Raw genomic sequence first — 16,588 nt, forward strand, 5'->3', positions numbered from 1 at the left:
TCTAGCTTTAAGAAACCATTTCACTCTGGTGTAATTTTAGTGACCAAGATCGAACATGGAATCCCCAGTTCAAATCTTACTTCTTTATGTCACATGATACAAAAGTAAGTTTATTTTGTTGTTTTATTGCTTTAATATTTTATAGGAACCACCTTGAGCATTTTTAATGGAAAGGTGGGATATATTTTTGAATAAAAATGTAACGCTGACCTAACCTTGAGGGTTGTTTTTAAAGAGTACAATATACTGTATGTGAAGCACTTTAAAAGCATTATTATTATTATTATTATTATATACAGACTAATGCAAACTGGGTGGCATGGTAAGTACAGTGGTACCTCGGGTTAAGTACTTAATTCGTTCCGGAGGTCCGACCTGAAACTGTTCTTCACCTGAAGCACCACTTTAGCTAATGGGGCCTCCTGCTGCTGCCGCGCCGCCGGAGCACAATTTCTGTTCTCATCCTGAAGCAAAGTTCTTAACCCGAGGTACTATTTCTGGGTTAGAGGAGTCTGTAACCTAAAGCGTATGTAACCTGAAGCATATGTAGCCCGAGGTACCACTGTACTACTTTAGGCATACCAAAAAAGGCTAGACCCCCTTCCCATATCATGGATCACAAACAACCTTTTAACAAATTCCCCAGTGTATTTGAGAAACACAAGTCCAATATTTCTTGAGCATGTATAACCAGTTGCATCATTCTTGATTTGGGAATTAAACCTGTGCACACCAATCCAATGTAAGCATGCACCAAACAGTTGAAGCTGCATACATGGAATCTCTTTTTAAGAACTAAGACCTCCAAAAGCTTTATGGTGGGTCTGGGGAAGCAAGTGAAACTGAATCTAGCTCTTCACTTCCCTGCCTATTTCTGGGATTTTACATTTTAAAAGTAGGTTCTGTGTTGCTGGATCTGAGAAAGGTTGTACGTCCACTTCACCTAGTTGCACATGCTTAAAGATCCAACTTAAGATTCAAATGAAGAACCCCACAATTTAGACCCCAACTTTCAACAGGTTCCCATGGAGCCAGAAGTGATCTAGGTTTCTTCCCAACCAAGTCACTGTGTGAGCAGAATAGCTTTTGCTCACACAACAGAATTTCCCCTCCCTCTCCTGCCCCTATACCAAATCTGCTCTGGGATGCCCCCAAACCTCCAGAGCAGATTTGGGGTCGGTACAGGGAGTAGAAAAGGAAGTTTTGTTGTGTGGACAGAAGTTGGATTTAACCTGTCATTAATTCAAAATAACATCATCAAATAGAAAATTTCCAACCCAGACATCACAGAATACCAAAACAAAATTAAATCTCAAAGTAACGAAAAGAATGTTTTTATTGTTCACCTAAAGAAGTTTTACAATAAAAATACCTTTAAAAGCAAGCAAGTTATCCTTCTATTGTTCCAGCAATTTAGTTTAAAAACATTTTACGGAATTTTCTTAACAAAGCCAGAGGTGTAACTGGATAGATAATACAACATCTTCTTTCCTTAGATTTTTGTGAATAGCATTTTTAATTGGTCACAGTCTAAAGCAAACAATCCCAGAACATACACACTATCCAGTATACACAATATAAAAGAAAATAAAACCATAACCGCTGTGGAACAAAATACTTAAAAACCAAATTAAAAAACCCATAGTAGAACAACACAGTGGTTAAAGTACACTCCATCCCTTGATAAGTTGTGCTCTATGCCTAGATGGCAGGGAAAATTAACAGCACTATTTTGAAGAATGGAAAATACATAATCAAGTACATATCAAGTTTTAATAAGTGGGATTTAATTAATTATGCATTAGTAATAAATGTGGTGGTTCATTTGGTGAAATAGTGTTCAGGTTGATTTGGTGGGTAGGGGGAAGAGAAAATGGGTATGTTTTAACATTTTGTAACAATTTAAGAATTCATAGTTCTTTTAACACCATCTTCGTAACAGAAGTGTTTTACACTTGTACAATGTTAATTACTTTATTATACATGGAAGCCTGCAAAAGGCCAATTACACAATAAGACTGCAAACAACCACTGGTACTTTTCTGCCTTCAGAAAGTACGCAAGACAGAAACATCACCAAAAGTACATTTTTAAAAATCTGCGGAAACATCACCAAAATTACATTAAAAAAACTAATTAGGGAAAAAAATACATCTGCAAAAAAAAAGTGGTTCTGGGCAGTGCAACTGCTTTTTAGCAGTTATTAAAATAGCCACTAAGTTTTCTATAGGTTTCCGTGGCTCCACAGGCTCTAATCAAGATTCACATATCATAAATAATGTACCACAAAATATACATGAATTTGAGCAACAATTCCTTGGAGATTCTGGTTACAACAAACCACGTACATATTGGTCACATGGTTCATACATTTAGGCCAACCTCATTGTCCTTCTACACATCATTTAGCCACATGTAATCTTAACCCCACCCCCACCCCCCAAAATACTCAAGACTGCATGTGGGCATGGTTGACTAAGCTAGTAGATCCCAATGCACTTTGGAGGACCTCTTTATGTACAACTGAGTATTTTTTTCTTATCGTATCTTCTAAGGAAACCTTTATGGCCTTCTAAAATAGGAGCATTCGCCTTTAAAAAATTGTTCAACTTTTGATGCCACAAGACATCAGAAAACACATAATAAGTTATGCAATCTTCTGGAATGTAAATCTTCTAAAATTCCAGCTGTTGAGCTAAAAGGAACTTGGAAAGGATCACAAACCGTGGAGGGTGAGCTTGGCATTGAAAGTGGATGAGAAAGGAAAAAGACCCAAGACACTAAACAGGAATATTTAAGTAGGGGGAAGAGAGGGATTGGTAGCCAATTGGGGATATTTTTTTTATTTTAAAAAACCCCCATATTTAATAAATAATGCATTCCCAAAAAGTATATAAATTAAGACTGCAATTTCAGATTGGGGTTCCAATGACATCAAAATGGCACTTTAAAACTCTTGTGGATTATGCCGCTAAAATCTCTTTATAAAATTACAGCCTTCAGGGGGAAATGGGGTGGACATTATTGTTATTATTAAAGCTATCATTCCAGGCTTATACCAAGGATCTGAGACTATCCCACCAGTCTGGAATGAGTATCATCATCTAGAAGAAGAAATAAAGAAGTATGTTAACAACTATAACAAGCTGTAGGTAGCTAAGTTCTCAGAATTTTTGTATCACCCAGATATGAGACAGCAATTTCTGATGTCTTAAAATCCCTTTGTTAAATGGTGAAGTAGATTTGCCACTTATTTGTAAATTGGAAACTCCAATACACCAACAGTGCACAGAATCCCCTTGCTTCATTACATTTTCCTGAGAGTAAAGCAATTAAAATAAACCTTAATCCTAGGAACAAAGGTTTTTTGTGTTTTTTTTCTTTCTTTTTTCCCTTTTTTGCATTTTCAACTTTTTGGGCTATTCCCTGACAATCTAAATAGGTAAGTTTGATTGCTAAACACTGTCACATGAACAACAACAAAAAAGTGAAGTATCAAGTCTATTAATCTGATTTAAAAACCATAATACAAACTGATCTAAAATTACTCTAACAAAAACTAAATATGAAAAGTTGCATTGAAAGGGCGTGTTACATTATTTGTATTAGGATCGTGTAGAAACATTCCAATGGCAGTGTTATCAAAATAAAACTAATACATTAAGACCACCCCCAAGCCTAGTCATACTTGGAACTTTACCTATAACTTTGGCTAGTTGGGGTCTTTACTCTTGTACTACATGGCTCACTTACATCAGACATTATATTTGTATACCCTGAGAAATCTGACACTGAAGTCCTTACTCTATGGTCCACTTCCCCATTAGAGTTAGCAATGAAAGTCATTGGCACCCTGCTGCCCGTCTTAAACTGAGAACCAAATGCTTGTGCAAAGGTCTCTATCTGGTATGTTGCTCGATGCTCTAGGTCCTTCTGGGGATCTATCTGGTTAGCTAGTTCCTGAGAAGGAAGTGGAAAGCTTGATGAAGATTCTAGATTTTTTTGTTCCTTCTGGCTATTCAATTTTTGAGGTGTGGACTGATAGCCTGATGAAGTGTCTATGTTCTTCTGGGAGTCTATCAGATCATCTAGTTCTTGTGAAGGAGTCAACTGTTGATGCGTTGCTTCCAAAGCAGATAAATAAAAACCTGGCTGAGATCCAAGCAACATCCCAAAAGGAGGCTTTGACAATGCAGATGGCAACACTGAGGTAACAGATTGGCTGAAACCACACTCAAGTGGAGATGTAGTGTATATTTGTTTGTCTTGAAACAAAGTATGGTTATGAAGGCTTGAAGACAAACTTACAAATTGGAAACTGGGTCCAAAAGCAAAACCAGTGCTATTAGTTGTTCTTTCAAAAGCATGCTGGAGGTATTTTGAGTATTCTTGCAACATGTTTGCTTTGTCATTTGAAGCTGTTTGGGAGCTGGGGCTCAAGTTCTCCTCTTGAACCATCTCTGTATGCTCTCCTGAGGCATGTAAGTCCACACGCTGTTCAGTAATGCTGAAGGGATCTTCCTTCTGGCCTTCTGATTTGTGAGAGTACTGCTCTAAAAGACTTTGCAAGACTTCATCAGGAATGCCAGACTTATCGTGGCAAGATTTGATGTCAGCATTTAGAGATGATGAGTCAATAAGAGATAACGGGGTTTCACTGTCCATAACACTCACACCTGCAGACTGTATTACAGACGGTTGGGAGGCCATATGCCCAACATTTATAGAAAAGGCACTGTTACTGCTGGCAGTTTGCAAGTATCTTCTTTTCTTTGAAAATTGCATGGCATCGTCATAATTGCTACTTATTTGACCTGGTTTACTATTTGCAGCTTGAAGGAGGCCAATAGCATCCACACTGGTATTTGCGACTATGCCAAGAGAGCCACTTGGTTTTCCAGACAATTGTTTTTGACCAAGAAGGTCTGGTAACGGTGACACAAAGTTAAGAAAACTCTTGTCTGTACCTTTCCTGTTTCCTTTTTTAAAGACTAATTTTGGCACCTTTTTCTGCAGTTCTTCTATCCCAGCGCCAATTAAGCCACCACTGGAAGACACTATAGGAATCTCCACCGCATAATTCTGCAAGGTCATATTAGATGCAATCTGAGAGTCAGATACTTTATGAGTAGGCTTATGCTCTTTGTTTTCAGTGGATACACATTTTGCTTTGCTTTTTCTCCTTGACGAACCTGTATTTCCCTGAGACAACATAGACAAGTTGCCCATGCTATGGTTTGATGGCCCAGGATCCATTCCAGCACCTGCTTTCCCTATGGCTTCTCCACATGTACGTCTGTGCTTCAACAGTCTATCAGTCCTTGAAAAATACTGCTGGCAGGTTTCACATTTGTATGGCTTTTCTCCGCTGTGCGTCCTCTTGTGCCTCTCCATGTGATACTTCTGGATGAACTTCATACTGCACTGGTCGCACCCAAACGGCTTCTCCCTGCTGTGGATCTTTTCGTGCCTCTGCAGCAAATACTTCTGAATGAAACCCATGTTGCACTGGCTACACTGGAAAGGCCTCTCGCCGGTATGGATAAGCACATGCCTGCGCAGGTGGTAGGAGCTCCTGAAAGCAGCGCTGCAGTGCTCACAGACATGAGGTTTCTGGCTAGGGGACAGCATGGCAGCTTCTCCATCTCCTGCCGCAAGGGGCTTGGACGAAACGCTCGGCTTCCTCTTGGCTTTGATTCCCTGAGATTCCGACTTTGGCCTCTTCATCTTCCTGGCCTGGGCGTCAAGCTTGGGGTCGTCCGAGCCGCCAACACCCACCTCGCCGCCACCGCCACCTCGGATGCCCAGCAGCAAGTCTCCTCTGTGGGGGTGATGGTGCAGGTGGTGGAAGAGGCTGAGGTCTTGGATCACGCTCTGGCTGGCCCCTTCCACTCCGCTTCCGCCGCCTACAAGGTTGGGGTGCCTCTCTTCCCCGGCTATCCCAAAGAGGCCCCCATAGTGGTGGTGGTGGTGATGGTGGTGGTGCTGTTGTTGTTGCTGCTGCTGCTGCTCCTCTTCCTCCTGGTCGCTGGGCTTCTCCTGCTTGATATTCATGAGCGAGTGGAAGAAGCCCCAGGAGCCCCGCTGGGACGACGACGAGGAGGCCGTGAGAGGGAAGCCCCCCGCCGGCTCTTTCTTGAAAGTCATGCCCTGAGGGTGAGGAGGAGGAGGCGGCGGCGGCGGTGGGGCGGGGGGCTCGGCGGCAGTTACGGTGGTCGCGGTGGAAGAGGAGGAGGAGGAAGAAGATGACGACGACGAGGCGACGGACGAGGACGATGAGTTGGCGGACGAGGCGGAGGCCAAAGCCAGCCCGCAATGCTGCGGGGGCGCGGCGGGCCGGGTGAAGCTGGTGACGGGCGGCAGGCGGTGGTTGAACATGACCATGCTGGGGGGGAAGGTGGGCTCCATCGCCGCCCTCTTGGAGGAGGAGGAGGAAGAGCCGCCGCCGCCTCCCAGGAAACCGCTGCCGAGCTTCATGTCCCCCTCGGGGCCGGGAAAAAGGAGCAGCGGAGGAGGAAAAGAGGGCGAAGGCGACGGAGAGGAGGCGCGGCCCTCTGCGGCGGCTCTTGCCGCAAGACCCCGCTCGCTTTGCAGTCACTCACCCGGCTGCCCGGCCCGGCCCTCTCTCTCCCTCGCCGCCGCTCCTCAGCGCCCGCTCGCCGCCCGGAGCATCCTTCTTCTTCTTCTCCTTCGCGTCCGCCGCTCGGCCCCACCCGGCCCAGCCTCGCCGCCGACGCTTTCTCCGCCGCCTCCAGTTAAAAATATCGCCGTCTCCGCTCCACAATGGAATTAGCAGAGCCGCCCCCCCTCTCGCTGGAAAGGCCCCGCACTGCCCATGCGCCACGCGAGGCATGCCGGGAAAGATTGCCCAGTCAGGGTAGCAGCCGGCGGTGGGGAAGGCGGGAAGGGCGCAGGCGCGAGTGGGACCCCCTTGCGCGTCTCTCTTCCTTGTGCTCCTTTCCCGCCCCCCCCCCCGCCGTCGCCCTCGCGCGCATTACCTCACGGTCGGGCCGCGTTTCCCGCCGGGCACCTACTCAGAGGAGGCACGGGGACCAGCCAGTGCCCCCCACCAGAATAAATAACAGTTGTTTCTCTGTGGGTCGCAGTGGGGGTGTCAATGGGCACGAGGCTGCGTAGGTCACATAAGCACAGTTTCAGTATCGTGTGTACGCGCGCACACGCGAGTTGACACGTCTAGATAATACTGTACAGATTGGGGCAATGGGTCCACATTCGGGGGGGACGGGACCTATTGGGTTCTGATCCCTGCCATGGTAAAAGTTAAGCCCCGCTGGTTTCAGTGGGACCTAAGTACACCCCACCCCCCAATAAAAGTGTGCGATTTCAGCTCTGGATTTCAGCTATAAAGAATGAATGGCGGGGCGGGAGAACCAAATAGGGAGAAGGCGAACCTTTCGTCGCTCGCGGCTGTTTAGTAAGCCAGATACTGTATCGGCTTGAATGTTGAAAAGGCTGCCCGCGGGTTCAAGGGGATACCGGGAAATGCTTCCTGCCCGCAAGGCCATAATGGAGCAATAGATCAGATAGCCAGTGGAAGTTGTGAAATCTCCCGCGTTCCGCTGCACCTGGTGGAAACCAAGGCGTTCCCTTAGTTCCCTGCCATTTAAGTTCTCCAAATCAAGTCTGCAAACACGCTTCTTTAAATAAAATATATGAGATGTGAAAATCCATAGTCAACAGATGAATTGCCTCCATCTTTTTCTTTGGAGACAACTGCATATAGCATGCCGTGTCCATTTTGAAAATTAAAACCCTTTAGCAAGATATGCCAGGTTCCCCCACCCCCAGTGCATATGGCACAGTTGCATAAATAATGAAAATAGGGTTTAAAGGGGGGGGGGGAATCCATAGGCTCCATTTCCAGCTGTTCTGCAGTTTTAAAACAGCAAGGCTGAAATCCTATGCTCACTGGCTTCTGAGTTGTCATGCATAGGGCTGCAATATAAATTATTCTGGCTCAATCCTCAAATAGGGTTCACTGTTAATACAGTTTCACGGTGCCATTTCTTCCTATACAATAGATGGGAGTGGAGGCAAGTTGTGCAAATAATATGCTTATCCTTCTTCACTTTCAAATTAAACATCTGTAAAATTAGGGGAAATGGCAACAAAGTGACAACACAGATCTGAGGTAGGTATCAACAATCTTTACTAAAGGATACCAACTCCCAATGTTTCAAGCTTGAACATGTCACCAGGAAACCGTTAAAAACAATTTTAACACAATTATTTGATAGACCGAGAAGTATCTGTCTTCAGAATTATGAAAGTGCTTGAATTCTAAAGTGTTAAACACTCATCATACCACCAAATAGCTGTGTCAAAATTATTCCCAATTCATTTATGGGAGGGAGTACTTTTCATTATGAATTTTTAATACCCAGTCTTTGTTGTTACTCTTAAGATAAATAGATAGATAGATAGATAGATAGATAGATAGATAATGTTCTAATCATCTGCACAGCCAAGCAAAACTCACGTGATTGCATTTTTCAGATCTTGAAATTTTATAGACAAAAGCGTATGAAAGAATGTGGGGCATATGAAAGACTGTGTCAGATCTGATATTCAAAAAAATTGGATGTATATTCATTATGCTCAGATGACATATAAATATTTATATTACTCTTTCTGCACCATAGTCACAGGGTCAACATTTTCTGGTGTGATGCTCTGTATTTGTGGTTATTTTAATAAGTTTCTAGCCCTTATGGAGATATGGGATGGGGAGACATGGACACAGAATCCTGCCTTTCGGTATTCTGGCAGTTGAGTACAAAGCACGGGCATTACTCAAGCAACGAGACTTATGCTTCCTCTCTCTGTGAGACCCCAATATCTGCTCCAGAGGGACAGCCATCTGAAGCAGATTTTTAGGGTGCATATGAGGCTGCAGAAGAGAGGAGGGGAGGGAAACGTTCTGTTGCACAAGCAGAAGTCTACTGCAGTAGCAGAACAGCAGTGATGAAGTTTTTGATGTTATAAAACTGAATATAGTGTTATTAAATAGCCTGTAATCTATTAGGCTACTGGCTACCTGTATTTAGATTCTGGATATTCTGTATTCAGATTCTACATGTTCTGCACACCATCCCAAGGAACGTTAGTCCCCCTCACAACATTTCCGACTATGACTCTGGCACAGATATCTATATTTAATCACATTACTTATAAACAGGAAGGCTTGCCCCAAGGGAAGGAGAGAAGAAATAGAAACAGTTTGGTGAGATGACACCATCTAGCAAATGGTGGTCCCCACCTCCCAAACTTCTGCAGAACCATTTTGCCCTTAACACAGGGTAGAAGCGGCAGAAACACAAAAATGTTTCTTTTCCCCATGTGTATTTTTTATTGCATAATTGCTACTGATACTTATCGTTCTTATAATTTAACGTAAGCCACTTTTGTGAGGTCTGCCTGGAACATAGTATATAAATACCTTCAATAAATAAAACTCTTCTGCACTGGCTTCTGTCATTAACCAGCAATGATATCAAAATCTAATCCAGAGTTACTAGTTCAAGTTGATAACACTGCTGGCTGCTAAATATGGTACATATAATAAACTTTTTGCACTTAAGTGTAATGGAATGTTCCCCTGTGCCTTGAAGGAGTTGGTGTGGCTACTCCTGAAAAAAAGAATCTAGTTGCTGGAGGCTCAACTGCAGAAGCTCTTGAAACTTATTATCTTGACCCATTTCAGTCTGGGTTCCACCCATTTTAGGACCTAATCAGTTTTGGCCACCCTGAGAGATTTTCTTCAGATGGATGGGGGAACGCAACCCTACTGATTCTCCTATTGAATGTCCTCCTGACTGCCTCTGAGTTGGTGATTAGGGGTAGTGGTTTCGCTCCTACTCCTGGCATCAGTTCATGAGAGTACTATTGAAAGACTGTGCCTCCTGACAATTTAACTACAGGGCACCAGAGCATGATTTTATTCCAAATGCTACTTAATAACTATATGAAGCTGCCAGGGTGGCACCAGAATACCCAGCTCTGTTTCTTTGTATTGCTGTATCCAGATTAGGAGAGGTTTTGCATGCCTGGATATAGCCATGGGCTGGATGGTAGCTAATACATTGCTACTGAGTCCTGACAAGACCTTATGGATGGGTGGATCCCAAGTGTGGAACTGGGTTGTGAAAAGATGCACTCTCTCTGAAGGAGGAGGTGTGTAGTTTGGGGGATGCTTCTAGATCCACTGCTGCCACTACACGTCCTGGTGAATTTTACCAACTTTGGTTGGTGTGTCAACTGTTCCAGTTCCTGAACAGAGATATTCTTGCTGTGATTGTCCATACTATTGATAACCTCTCAATTAGACTACCATAATGTGCAGTTTGTGGGGTGTTCTCGTGCCCAGTTCAAAAGCTGTGCAAAGTCCAGCTGCTGTTATAGTTAGCAGGACACCCAGATTGACACATATTATACTGATGTTGAAAGATCTGCACTGGCAGCCCAGTGCAAGGTTTTGTGATTGACATTTAAAGCCCTAAACAGCTTGGGACCAAGATCCCCTGGTACAGACCAAGACAATCTTTGAGATCGTCCAAGGAGACTATGCTGGTTGTTCCATGAAAACACAGATGCAGGCCTTCTCAGTAATAGTATCCACCCTCTGCAGTGCCCCCCTTCATGAAATTCATAAGAATACACTAATGACCTTTAAAAACCTCTTAAGTACATATTAATTTACCCAAACTTTCCTGGTCTCCAACTCTTTAGTTCTGGGTTATTTTTATTTTTATATACTGGTTAGTTTTATTTGTGGTATTATACGGTTGCATTTTGTTTCTATCTCCTATTTAGGAAATTTTATTGAATGTTACATTTTTACTGTTTTAACGTAAACAGCTTACAGATTTTTGTTATGCTGAGCAATGGTTGCAATTAAGTTTCTATGCATATATTAGTTGGGAGTAAGTCCTGTTGAATTCAGTGGGACTTACATTTGGCTGAAAGTTATCCCCCCCCAAAAAAAAAATCTACCAGCTTTAGTTAAATAACATTAGAAATAATTTAAATTTTTGATTCTAAAGATATCTAGGAGCTGAAAATGTGCAATCTTGAATCTATGCAATGTCTTATGCATTTCAAAAGTAACTTCTTCGGCTGATTAGCAATGAAAGGTTTAACTCTGCTCTTTTATCTGCAAACAGAGATGATCAAATCAACTTGCAGAAGGCTGTCTGCCATTCTCACAAAACAATGAAGGAGTAACGAAAAAAATCCCCAAGTCGATAGCATATGTAAAAAGCTACAAGTAATGTATCCTGCTGGATTTGCATGCTGATCAATGCTATTACTTTAGACTTTATGAAAATATAAATGACACCCCCACCCCCTTTTAAACAATATGAGAAACTCCATCTTTTACTGCATATAAACTGCAACCTGATTTGGGGAAGTTTTAACACTGTCGAGTGTAGCCAAGTGTTAAAGAGAGAGACTAGGAATTCAAAAACTTAAAAGCAGCAGTAAAATATTAGTCAATGTCTGTGAGAAATGAGTCTGTCCCTTTATTCAGGGTGTATGTGTTTAATGGTAAGCTGGGATGCATATAAGCTAGTCCAAGCATGAAGGGCAGTAGGACACTCATATGGAAAGCCAACTTTGTCCCTCAGTTATCAAGATAAGAAACCTGTCATTTCTCTCATTCACTCTGTCAGCCTTGAGATACTCTAAGCAGACTTACCTCTGTGTTGTACACCCCATATATCAGGAAGATTAAGAGACCCTGTAAAATAAAATGGAGGGAAAAAGCTGTTAACTCTAATCATTTCAGCAGTAGAAATACCTGAAATAAACTTTCCTGGGAACAGACAAAAGAAGACACACTTCATCAAGGTCAATTTATTTTTCTATTTTTCAACATTATAAGCTGTACCTTGAGCATTTATTTGATAACGTGGGAGTGCTTTGCCTACCATACCTGCACTGCTAAACTATTTGGCATAAAAGACATCCAAGACCTAGAATGTCAATTAGAATACTACATGTGATATCAAATTCATTATTAGTGCATACATTATAAAAATATCAGAAATGCTGGACTGGGGTTGTTCTAAAAACAACAACATACCTTTGGATTTTTAAATAGTTAGCAAATACATCATTGTAGCACTTCATTGCTGCATTTCAAAATAGATATAGGAGCAAGTAATATTATATATATATATATTCAAACTGTTCTTGGAAAACTTACATTTTTGGTGATGCATATTTCAAATACTCTAAAGCCAAAACTAGGAACCGATGTAGCCAGTTTTTCTGTACAGTACAGGAATTCTCTCTGATCACACATTAAAGGCTTAACAGATTTTCTGGATTGACACATTTCACAGATGCAAAATATTTTACAAAATTGTTGACTTTCCATCAAGAAAAACTAGCATTCCCTAGAATAAACAGATAACAGGGCATTTCAAAATAAAAAGGAGCATTAATTGAATTTATTTTGAGTCTTTGCCAAATAACTGCCCAATGCCCACAGTTCCTTCAAGAACTGTGAAACAGTGCTAATTTAGCTAACCATAGGCATAGCATAATAATAGTTTTTAAAAATACGAAATCAGGTTATTCATCATTTCTCTTTAGGAATAATTTATGTATTTCAACCATGTGTCTTGGCAATTATTTTAACATTACTGGTTTTCATATACAGACTCTGAAATAAATACATGAAAAGATACTTGTGTAATGCATTCAAACCCCTGTTACAGGTTAAGCAACTCTGTTCCATTATATGACACTTTTATTTTCTTTGGTACGTATATCTGTGCCATATGTAACACAACACTGCACATGTTTTCTTTTCCTAAATATAAAAAAGAGACAGCCAGTAAAACACATTAAAAATCTCCATGAAGCAATTTCAAATTTTTGCACTTTTTTCTTTTTTGCAGTTGTCAGAATTTTGCAATTACTTCAAAATCAAGAGGAAATAATCCAAAGAAAATTCTACAAAAGTGCATCTACTCTCAAGAAACACTGCAAAAGTTTAGCCATTTGCAGAAAAGTGTACCTATTCAAATATAACACTGTTATTTTGCACCTGCAGGCATCATTATAGCTGCATACAGTATTAGCAAAAGCATATTCTGACAAAAGAACACAATGATTATTTCTCATATACATTGTATTGTCACATCATCCATTTGTTCTTGTTGCTTCCTTCGGGCTCTGATTCTGCAAAAGCCAGCAAATTACACAAAAGATAATATAAATAATGCTGTGCATTGATTTCATGGATCTCAATGTGTTTAGCATCAAGGTGTTGAAAGGCTTACAGTGCAGTCATTTACATGTTTACTAAGTTCCACCTAATTCCCTGGGGCTTCCTCCCAAGTAAAGGTATGTAAAATTGCAACATGAAGCATCACTGCTGAATTAGTCTGTACTTCCCATATGTTCCTTGTATAAGGGAAATTTCCAGTGAATTGTGTTGTCAGTGACAAAATTGCTTTTGCTTAGACGGCACTCCTAAACACATTTTCTAGGCAGTAAGCCTTGCCTTATGGAAACAGTGTGATGTGCGTGTCAACATATATAGGACTAAACTCTTCAGCACCGAAGTTATAGCTAATTAAACACACACACACACACTATAAACTTCATTCAGCCTTATGACTTTGAGCTTTTAACAGACAGATTTATTCTATACTGAAGTTTTGCTTTAAGCATAGTTTGTATATTTCTGGTTAGACAGTACGCAATATTTTAGATATTGAATAGATCATTTGCTGTGGCTTAATAAGGCTGTGTAGGCTTAATTCTGCTGCAACCAATGCAGGAGCAGGGTTGCAGTCATGATATGATCATGTTCAATGAAAGTGATAATTCAGGCTGCAATCCTATGCATATTTAGGACTGGATATAAGTTCCATTGCACATAATGGGTCTGGCTTTCAGGTAAACATGAACTGAATTAAACCATTAATTTCATAAAAGTAAATTAAAGCTAGTTTAAGGGCAAGTCATACTGGCTACTTCAGATGCTGTACTAGAGACTCCTGTGCCTTTCAAAACTGCCCAGAAGGACAAATGCTATCAAATGCAATTTCTAACAATAATGCAGCCATTCAAAAAACTGTGAGCTATAGGCATATAGGAAGTTGTCATATACTGAGCCAGACCGCTAGCCTATTGAGTTGACTGTTTACTTTACATGGTTCCAGAGAGGCCTTTCTCAGCTCTGCTGAGAGATAGCAGGATTTATACTTGGGGTGTTTCCCAGCTGAAGCATCTGAATTGAGCCCTTCATTTGGGAATTCGCTTTTTAAAACCTGGAGATCCCATAATACAGGAACAAGGAACCTGTCAACCTCCAGATGATGTTGGACTGCAACTCCCATCATCTCTGACCACTGACTGTGCTTGCTGTAGATTAGAAGCTGGTAGATATTGAGCTGTATTGATAGGGCAACTGGGTACCTAGAGGATCATAGCCCTCCAATGATCAGTTTCATTGATCCAATGGGTATTTCCACACAAGGCGCACCTTGTGCATTAGCTCACACTTTCAACTAACTGGGGTCGTTTCTGATTAGACAGAGCATAACAATAGCCCTTAAAATGAGTTTATCTTCACTAAAGTAACATTACAAATTCTGCAATAGTTTGTAAGCTGCAGTTGTCAACTCTGTAAAATAGCTCAAACTATGTCAATATCTACATTCAGCAGGAACTTTTAGGCAAAGTAATTACAGTTAAACCTCCTATATTTTGCAGTAACATCAAACCAGTTTCTTTGTTTACAAGTGAAAGGAAAAATCACTTCAATACTATGTCACCTTGTAGGTTTACATAATGTTACACTGACACTTCATCCTTGATTATTTCTGTTCAGCCTCTGGTTACACATCCTTAGATTTCTGGCAAAGCAATAGCTTTATAACCAGCTGGTTTATTTTATGCAGAAGATTTAAAAACCTACTTGGAAAAAAACATAGTGGTCAGTTCAATGAGTTATTAATTCTTCGTGTTATGTGCCTCTTGCAAACCAATCCTTTGTGCATTTAGCTGAAAGTGTTGAGTTTAATAGGAATTAATCCTGTGTGTGCACAGAACAGAAGGAACTGCCTTACATAATATTTAGGCAAATGAAGGTTTCCAAAGCTGTGATAGCCAAGATAACTTAAGTAAAGACTCCAGTAGGGAGAGAATTGGTGCATTTTACTTTATTTAGAATATTTGTATAGCACTCTTTATGCTATATATCCCAGGGTAGCAAACACTAACAAGTGTTGGGACACCCTCCCAAGATAAATCCTTCATTTCAACTCTCAGTGGCAAATTCCCCCTCCTAAGAGATCCAGGGCATCTGTGGGCAGGTAGTGGATTTCATGAGGCAGGGGGTGCCTAACTTCCTAACCTCCCAATAGCTGAGTTTCTACTGCTTACCAGGGAAAGGCTGTTGAACTACAATGTCATTGGCAGGAGCATCAGATTGCACCACTACAGAAAATGTCCTGAATACAGTGGTACCTTGGGTTACAGACGCTTCAGGTTACAGACTCCGCTAACCCAGAAATAGTACCACGGGTTAAGAACTTTGCTTCAGGATGAGAACAGAAATCGCGCGTGGCGGCGCCAGTGGTGTAGCGTGGGTTGTCAGCACCCGGGGCAAGGCAAGTAATTTGTGCCCCCTAGCCCGTGGATTTGCGCCCCCTAACCCTAACCCCCAGATGTTGCGCCCGGTGCGGCCGGCCCCCCCTGCACCCCCACGCTACGCCACTGGGCGGCGCGGCAGCAGTGGGAGGCCCCATTAGCTAAAGTGGTGCTTCAGGTTAAGAACAGTTTCAGGTTAAGAACGGACCTCCGGAACGAATTAAGTACGTAACCAGTGGTACCACTGTATTTATATACCAAATATTCAGAGGTGGCTCCCAGGGAAAGGTGGCCCCTTGATGTTAACTTGATTCCTGGCCTACCTGGGACCAAGCAGTCTCTAAGGTAACTTAGTCCTCAATCTTGTATCTTAGTCTTTTTCAGGGAGTAAGCCCCAATGAACCCAATGGGATTTACTTCTGAGTATTGCAGCCTAATTATACAATATTTGCACAGTAAATGCTATTGAATTCAGTGGGACTAACATTTGAGTAAACCCTAACCTGAACAGGACTGCACCTGAACTCAAAAGCAAATAGAAAACCAATGGAGCTGACATACAACTGGAGATATATGTTCAGATCTTCAAGCATCAAACAAAATCTAGACTACCACATGTAGCCTAAATACAGCAGCTGGGATATAAAAGAGCCCCTTGCACACAGTCAACATCCTCCAGCCCCCTCTGGATTTCTGAATAATAATAATAATAATAATAATAATAATAATAATAATAATAATTTTATTTATACCCCGCCCTCCCCAGCCAAGGCTGGGCTCAGAGCGGCTTACAAGCAATAATAAAAACAAGATGAATGATTACAACTTGAAAACAAAAATAAAATACAACATTAAAATAATGGAACATTAAAATATTAAAATGTAGCCTCATTGCAGGAGAAGGAAAAGAAAAAAGAAAGGGGGGGGAGGGAATCAAATTGGCTCCAATCCAAAG

General features: G+C 41.6%; 1 protein-coding gene and 1 long non-coding RNA gene across 3 annotated transcripts in view; both read right to left on the reverse strand.

Annotated features, from left to right (window-relative positions):
* Positions 1–16,588, reverse strand: part of LOC309533936 — a 36,450-nt gene that overhangs the window by 10,559 nt on the left and 9,303 nt on the right. The window contains exons 2-3 of one of the 2 annotated variants that reach the window (XR_014220550.1): positions 12,230–12,422; positions 11,720–11,761 (exon numbers count right to left, since the gene is read on the reverse strand). This is a non-coding gene — a long non-coding RNA (uncharacterized lncRNA). The remainder of the gene's footprint in view (positions 1–11,719; positions 11,762–12,229; positions 12,423–16,588) is intronic. The other variant, XR_014220549.1, reaches the window with a different exon arrangement.
* Positions 1,319–6,841, reverse strand: ZNF281 (zinc finger protein 281). Its single transcript, XM_082225612.1, has one exon. It carries the CDS (start codon positions 6,475–6,477, stop codon positions 3,697–3,699), a length of 2,781 nt encoding a protein of 926 aa, XP_082081738.1. The 5' UTR covers positions 6,478–6,841; the 3' UTR covers positions 1,319–3,696.

This window comes from Podarcis vaucheri (assembly GCF_965113315.1).
Source record: "Podarcis vaucheri genome assembly, chromosome: 6".
In the NCBI taxonomy this organism is placed as follows: Eukaryota; Metazoa; Chordata; class Lepidosauria; order Squamata; family Lacertidae; genus Podarcis; species Podarcis vaucheri.